This window comes from Trichoplax adhaerens, genomic scaffold (assembly GCF_000150275.1).
Source record: "Trichoplax adhaerens TRIADscaffold_19 genomic scaffold, whole genome shotgun sequence".
NCBI classification, from domain to species: Eukaryota; Metazoa; Placozoa; class Uniplacotomia; order Trichoplacea; family Trichoplacidae; genus Trichoplax; species Trichoplax adhaerens.
The window spans coordinates 1,355,448-1,364,312 of NW_002060961.1; the positions used below are offsets into that span (position 1 = coordinate 1,355,448).

The 8,865-nt window shown below is 29.8% G+C and overlaps 1 protein-coding gene across 1 annotated transcript; it reads left to right on the forward strand.

Annotated features, from left to right (window-relative positions):
* Positions 1-3,015: 3,015 nt before the first annotated feature.
* TRIADDRAFT_61044 (uncharacterized protein) lies at positions 3,016-8,056 on the forward strand (the record flags this gene model as incomplete). The annotated part of the gene is made up of 8 exons (XM_002116934.1): positions 3,016-3,044; positions 3,186-3,228; positions 3,430-3,488; positions 3,988-4,073; positions 5,414-5,429; positions 5,794-5,963; positions 7,760-7,812; positions 8,009-8,056. The coding sequence occupies 8 exons, from the start codon at positions 3,016-3,018 to the stop codon at positions 8,054-8,056; spliced, it is 504 nt and encodes a 167-aa protein (XP_002116970.1).
* Positions 8,057-8,865: the final 809 nt, after the last annotated feature.

Below are 8,865 nucleotides of genomic sequence, written 5' to 3' on the forward strand. Positions count from 1 at the left end.
GACGACTAAAATTATAAGTGCATTGAAGTAAATAATAATATTATGCTATACACTATATAAATCAATAAATCACTCATCAATAAACGATTTTCATAACAAAGAAATACTAGAAATATTTTAATGCCGTTACTTATTCGATATTAAGATGAGCTTATTTATGAAGAATAATCTTATCTAAATAAAGTATGTTATCACAAAGGTTTCTTGACTAATGCCATACCACATTACAAATAACGTTCATAACTTTCATTTCAAGTACTGCAAGAGTAATATTGATTTACTACGGGATATGAATTTCTAAACTTTGTAAGTACAATAAATCATGGCATTTCCCATATTGTAATACTGAAATACTAGAAGCAACAATTTTCCGCAAACTCTATCACTTAGGCAATGATAGCATAATTCAAATTTTTGATCACTGCTATATTAAAGGCGAGATTGTAATGATCATTTATGGATGCGACAGGCAAATAATATCTTGATATCAAAGGCGGACCAGCAGCTCTATTTCATAAATAATATTATTAATTTATAATATTTTAAAATATTTATATTAATAAATATTTAACAAGAGCTACTTATCATTATTTGGGACATTTAGTATTCGTGCATATTAATAATAACGTAGTTACTATCCACATTCATAGCTTGCTTGTCGTAAAATAATTGATGTGAAATTACCTTCATAGCCAATGTGGATGGTCCCCATCAGGTTGCTGGATGGGTTCAGAATCGAATTCAACGCATACCTTTTGCTATTGCAACCATACAGCTACTTTTGCCAGCCTATACCATGATGTACAGGTAGTTCTTCAAGCAGTAAAGAATACGATTTTAAATAAATATTAAAACTTTAATTTTACATAAAATTAATTAATTAAAAAGGTATTACTATAGAAACTGTGCGTTTAAAATGATGATTAATGTAACATAATCAATACTTAAATGAAAATGTAGGTAGTAAATTAAGTACTTAAATTTTTTAAATATACAATTATTTAGATATATTAATTCTCTTGCTCGATCACATTACTAGATTTCGAAGTTCCAATTTGAAATTATTACCTACATTGGATGTGGTATTTCGTGTTTACTTCTAGCTATTATAACTGTCATATATCTTATTTCCTGGAGGTATGATCGGTAAAATTCTTGCAAGATAAATCTTTTGCTAATAGATTAATTTCAATCCTAAACGAGTCATAAGAATGGAAGCTTCTTAAAAATTATTATTTTGCAAACTTAAAACTTAATATTATCCTATTTGTGAAAGATGGATGAAAGTAACATAGCGCTGCAATTAAACGTTGTATATCATTAGTGCTAAAGGATTAATAAATTTCTTTAGATCAACCGTTACATCTAAATCGCTTCAGTAGTATATAATTATTGATTCTTCTATACTTGCTTGCTGGCTACTGATATTTAATGTATTATTTACTTAACTTTAACTGCTCAATAATATTAATTATAGGAAAAATAGGAAAACGCTTACATCTATCAATCTCAATATCTTTGTCTGGCTGTTGCTTGCTAATATAATTACCATTATTGGCCTACCACATACTCAGCCAGTGGTAAATGAATCAGTGCGAGAAATTTTCTGATATTAAAATATCGGAAATATTATTACTGTATAGACATCATGCCTCATGTACGATGAAATTAATAGCCATAAAATTCAATAATGATTACCAAATAATATTCTTTTTAGCAACTGTGCGCCGGAATTGCAACACTCCTTCATTTTACCATACTGGCAGTTTTGCTTGGATGATGTGCCAGGCCATCCATCTAGTAATGCAATCAACTCGTACATTAAAGAAAAAGATGTACAAGGTGTACAGTTGCATTGGCTATAGTAAGTGTACTAGATCGAAATTGTACTTATTTTTGATACAGATATTTACAGTGCCACAACGCACAGTAGCTTAAAATTTTTATATTGCAATAGAGAATGATATAGATTGACCAATGAAATTTATAGTCTGTTTTTTTCTCACTGATAAACGCGTTCTTCTCCCTAACTAGTTTTGCCATTAGTGGCAGCCGTTGCAACTGCTGTGGTGACAATTGTTCTGATGGGAATTAAGAATTATCTTACAGATAATGTGTAAGAATGTAAAATGCATAGCTCCTGATTGTGGTTCAATTATAATTTATCTTTTAAGTAGCAGTAATTGCATGTAATGCTTGAAATTCAATCATTACTATTGAGCTCATTTCACTATCGCATTGATATTGTTAACAATGCCTAGGTGTTGGTTAAGAAGTAATCCGCTTATAATTTCTGGATTTATTGGCTTGACTCTATCTATGACGCTCGTAAGAAATATTCTAATCTTTCAATTATAGCATTTGATAAAAACCTCCTTTAATTTTTCTGTTTAGCTAAGTAACTGCCACACTTTAAAAACCATTTTTGAAAATAATAGCTGTGTATCAGAGGCTATAATCTAATATAAGCAAACATTATTAAGTCATCCATTTTAATTGCTTATACAATATTATTACTAAAAAGTTCAATTAGTGATATTATCAAAATAAATAAAAAATCTAGTACTAAACGTACTGAAAATTTTTGATATAAAAATAGCCAATTGTAAGTCAATAGGTTGGACGTACTGATTTATCCATTCTAAGACTGGATGTCCTTTGAATTTTTGTAAAACATAAGAAATCAATATTTTTCTATGACCAAATATCAAATAGATTACTATAATAGCAATTATACTTGTCAGTAAGAATTTTAGAAATGCGAAAAGTGAAAATCTAGAGAAGAGACAGGAAGAGTTTTCTATTTATAAGTCAGTATCGCGAGTGCTTGCTGTTTTATAGTTTATACTCAGATTCAATGAATTATTAAAATTAACTAGTATCCTAATATATTCGCATCTTTTATTTGGGTTCATAGGCATGATCTGATCAGGGCCTTTTTTCTGCTCTTATTAATAGCTGTTGGTTGGACTTTATTTGTTTTGTTTATCATATATAATCATATCATATTGCAATATGCCTTCGCAATTCTTAGTTTTCTACAGGTATTGGATTAATTTGGAACTTTTCTTTTTCTTCATTGATTTCTTTAACTAATTTAAAGCTGACTATTATTATGAATGCCATCCATAGATATTTAGACTTTCGGAGTTGTAAATATGTAGACAATTTAATTCACGTACTAGATTACTTCGCAATATATTAACAATATTTTATCAATTAGGGACTGTATGTATTTGTATTTTATGGCATTCAAAAGATAATTCTGAAAAATGATGATTGGGTAAATGCAGCACTTAATCGTAGCAAGCAGTTTTATTTCTTAAATTGAAATTTACTAAAACTGCAACATTAATAAAGTATTAAAATACTACACGTACTAAAATTATGCTGAGCATGAATTAATTTTTATTAAAATTCATCAAATAGGAGAAATCATCAGTAAAGACTATGGATACAGGTCGCGGTGATTCTTTTACATCCAGAAGGTATTGCGATTTATTCTGACTCATTAAACTAAGTTGAAGTTATTTTCATACGGTGCAACGCTTTCGCTTCAGCTATTCCTTAAAATTTGATAACTATTCATCGTATGAATGGTTACATTATTTTCGTAGTAGTAATAAACGATAACATTATTCTATAGTCTGTACAAAGCATTTATTACTGTTTGATGTTGTAATCACGTTAGCTTAGCTTGCATTCCAAGAGGTGAAGTTCATGTATTCGATAAATGTCTACAGTTTTAAGAGGATCGTTCAGCTAACTAAATAATTTTAAATTTAGCTGTGCGGTACTCTCATGGCTTATATTACAGTACTTGATAGTAGTTACCTAAATAAGTATTAGCCCATTAAAAGATGGAATAAACCTATTAAATTGCTTCTTAGTTAGTTTAGGATATACTTCATAGCGGCATAAATATTTCCTTTCTAAGCTGCTTTTTAATGCAGTTAATAATTACTACTCGGATACCTTTATGATTAGAAAAACTGGGCCACCAGAGCCAGATTCTGTTAATGTTTACGAAGATACTGATGTAAATAAAGTTGCTTACGAGGAAGTGATGGCAGGTAGAAACATTAGACACATTTATGATGGAATTTATTCATTATAAATTCGCTTACTACCTAAATTTTCCTATTTTATAAATGGAGTGTAAATATATGTACTGTATGGTTACAATTAACTTATACGTACTTTATCGTAACCATGATTTTTTTCCACTGATACAGATTGAAACTCCACCATCAAGTATGGAAGATTCGGTACGGTTTTAATATTTTGTTTCATCTGAAATCGTATGATAGCAAAATTGACCGGGAAAGTGTTAGTCTTTCATTAAAATTTTTTGCTACTCCTTCTCTCATCGGCGTAATGAATCAAACTAAAATTTCTATGACAGAACTTTTCTTATCGTAAACTAAAAATTTCATTCATATATTCTAGTAACAATTATTATTATAGAACTGTATAAATTCGATATCATTTGTTCGCACCTACAATTTTCCTAAAACAGTATGTCTTAATATGTAAACGTAAATATTTTTACCCGACGTATTTTTCTATAGTTAATCTGTATTTCTAAAATAGCAATATTAAACTTCCATTACTCTATCAACATTTACTAGTATGCTTTTACCTGCTTGTTCTGGTTATTTTTTGCTAATAGCTATTCTTGGGAGAATATTTCTGCCATAGCATTATTAAATAGTTGTAGTAACGTAACCATTAGCTTTTGATGGTATCATGATTACTTATAATACTGAAATGAGTTTCTTAATAATTACACCCCGTTATGGCATCGATCTTAGTGACACAGTTTATAATATTATTAGCAATCCTCGCTCTAATCGTGATGTATTTCAATTCCAAGTGTTTAGCTTTATGAAATTTTAAGTCTGAACATAATTATGAGTAGTTTTAAAATATACACTTATGCTCTTGTGTATGTGCATCGATACTTTATGGAATAAAAATTTTTAATATCCCGGGTAATGATTAAGGTTCATAATTTTGTTATCGAAATAATGGTTCATATTAGGCATTCATCAGACATGAAAATTTTTTTTTTTTAGGTAGAAGTTTTTCAAGTAATTTTGTATTTCTAAGACATTTTAGGAAACTTTACGTTATTTGATTCTTTGTTTTGTTGATGACTGAACTATTAATCCTCAAATTTATCCAAATAATGAGTATGATTGCTAATCATTTCAGAACAATTCTCAGGCATAACGCATCTTTTTATTCGAACATAAACTTTAGATAAAGAATTCTTTTTATGCTGTTGTATTCGATATTAAGTACTAAAATATAAGTAGGCATAAATAGCTACAGACGCCCTATACCCTCACTTCTTCAATAGAATGGTTAATTTATCTTACTAATTCCGTTAATCTATCATTATCATCAGGTTCAACATTGCTAAGGTAATGCCATGACTTGAACTATATCGCGTGAATATAGTAATCTGTATTTATATTTATCACCTTCATCGCGCAACTAATTTCGCACAGTTTAAGACGCACAAAAATTAATTATAATAATAAAGAAATTTTTGATCGTTAGTTGGAATTGATCCAGGTTTAACTGTCACAAGAACATGAAAAACTAATTACATACTTTGCGCCTAGTTGTTTAATGCTATTATTTCTATATCATATGCGTAGACTTAGTTCAGTACCGTTTTTAGCACAGGTTTTTGGTTACGTTTAAGGCTATTTCAGTTAGAGATTTATTCTTACTGGCCGAGTGTGATTATTTAATTTGCACTATGTCATCTAATGTCTGTAGACTTGCATACGAATTACATGAAGTTTTCTACGATCAAACTAAAACTCAACATTCTAAATCACTTGATGTAAAATACCATGTATTTGGATTGGCTCGAAATCAGGTCGGCCCGTGGATTATGCGAGCTAATCAAGATTGTCCTAGTAACGCATCTAATGTTATTGATCTAGGTAAAGGAGATATACTTGATCCTTGTACACCTACAGAATCAAAAACGATGTACTATGGCTATTCTAAGCGCTTGAAAATATCAGGAAGTTTCGCTAAATCTTGTGTAACTCATCTTCTAGATATTGTAAACTATCCAGATTATAGTGAAATAGATAAACTTTTTTATCGGTGTAAGTTGGATGTAAAAAGCACACATGCTGTCAATACTACTTGCATTAAAACGTCGATAAATGATATACGGTAATTATAAATCCGTAGTATAGATAGACTTTAATTACAAGCATTTGTAATGAAGGTTAATTTTTAGAATTTTCCTTCAAGTTCTTTCATTGTAATTGTTCTAGTTTAGTTTTTGTATCGTGATAAGTATTCTTACTTTAAAAATATGACTTACTTGGTTGATTATAATAGTAGATTTTACTTAGTATCTTAGTATATTGTAAACCTGACTGCTTCATTCGGGTTAGAGGCTAAGATAATCCGTTACATAATTTTTTCAAGAATCAGATATTATGATTTTATAATTCAAAAGATATATTTAGTTGATAGAATATATGTGTTGCTAATTTTGATCATTAATTACAGTAGAAGTTAACGTTACTTTGTAATTTTGTGCAGTATGAACCCAAAACACTTGATCTAGGATTGATATTTTGTCTTAGTGTATACTGTAGAAATATACAGTTGCAAGCTAAACTATACTTAGTACTAATTTAGCAGTTTTCGGGAGTCTAGGGTATAATTTATCGTATCATGTGTGTTTCGTTGCTAGTTTAATTTTGGATTACTTTAGAATGATAGTTAGATAGTCTAATACCGCCAACTGCTCTGCTTAGCATATAATAAATAGGTAGCGTAGTTCGGTAATTTAGCGCAGTTAAAGTTAGAGAAGACAATAAAAGTCCAGAATAATCGTGAATTATCTCATTAATTGATAGTTTGGTTGGTTGGGGCAGTGGTTCTGCCCGTATTTTTTATTCATTTAAGAATTTTTTGCTAAAATTATTGTTTAAGTTATAACAAACTTGTGTTTTCTCCCTAATTTATTTTATTTCGACTTCTATGTTTGGTATTTCAATTTAATATTAGTAAAATTTTATATTTTTGTCAACCAATACTACTCATTGAAATTGATATTTTTATTGATTATGGAGGATTGCAATCGAAGTCTATTTCAGAATTCTCCTTCACATAATTATTATCGTAGAAATATGGATCATTTAGAATAAGTAAATCGAATAAGGATAGTGAATATGTAGGACTGTGATGATTGGTCACTATCACGAAACAGCTTTGCGACAAGATAACGTAATGTACGATCATAAGTCAATTCCTTGAACCACGTATCAAGGAGCGATACCTGCGCTATTAGAAACACTTTTGCTATATCAGCAGACTACACAAAGGCTTAGACGCCTCGTATTTTACGTTAAACACTAAGTTTAAGAATTAACTTTATTACACGATATACTGCATTTATATACTCTTCCGCAATAGTTCATGATTCATAGTTAGTACGATTAACTTTGGAATCATTCACTGAATAAGGCTTTAACTTTAGCTACTGCTCCCTAATACCGATAACAGTATTTACGAACATAGACAGCTGGTCATTTTATCGCTGAAATAATATTTAATTTACATGTAATAAGTTAATCAATGTTATGTTAGAGATGATCGTTCTAAGATTTATGTTTAAGCATATATCTATATTTGCATATTGCCGTCGATATCTATTGAGTTGCCATTAAGAGTAGTGTTTAACTCGTTTGTTTTATTTCGGTAATAATTTTAGCAGTCCACAGTACATCAGATAAATACGAGAGTAATAACTGTTTTATATTAAATGTAAGTAAATTAGAAGGCAGTGTTACAATGTAAATAACTTATTGTACGTTCAGGTTCGAAATACGATTATCTTATGTAAGCTGCAAAGTGCATTGAAAACGTCTCCAGTTAATATCGACGCTAAGCCGCAATCTTTAGCATTTAAAATATTCGCAGGCAATGGCTTGTTCGTTACGTAAAATTTCTATAATTATAGGTTATACATCAAAAACGATATTTAGCACAAATTTATGCTAAATCGTAATAGTACTTTAATTCACGTGTAATGAATGTTTTAAAGTGATTTTCTATTGTAATTTATAAGTTCGCAATCAATGCACATTAATATCTCAGTTTTTGTGTTTGTCTTCTGTTACAAATGTCTGTTTGCTTGTAAATAGAACTTTTTTCAATCCATATTAAATTGTTTCAATTTTATTAATTCCTTCAAATATTTTAATCAACTAAATACGCATCCAATTTATTTTATGCGCTTACGCTGTATTGTACAGTATAGTACAGTAACAGGCATATCTACGGGAAAGCCAGAATACAGATTGTAGCTGTGAATGCTGTGCTAACGCATTAAAGATCAGTAATTACGCTCTACGGTTCGTAATATAGATAGCCAGATTATATAAATTGTGCTTATCTGTTTTATATAACAATAAATAGTAAAAGACTTCGAATTCAAAGTGATAGCTACGATTTGATCACTCCTACACGACTGTAAATCCTGGTACTTACTATTTCGATAATGAGAAAATACGCTTATTTGAATTGGTATAGCGACTACATGTACAGTAAAGACTTTGAACTAGCTTATACTCAATGTTAAATATCAATCGCTGTTATGCTAATTCTTAAATACGATCCCCATAGGTCGGTACAGTCAATGCAAATCGAATAAAATTAATAATTCTATTCGACAGATAATCTGATTTCCTAATCCTAACATTTATTATTTCTCTTGCCGCCCTAAAATAAATTTCTAACATATAATAATAGTCTGTTATGATAGAATTCTTCAGTCGCTTTTTGACATTATCGCTTGCTGTTATGCCCATCACGGCT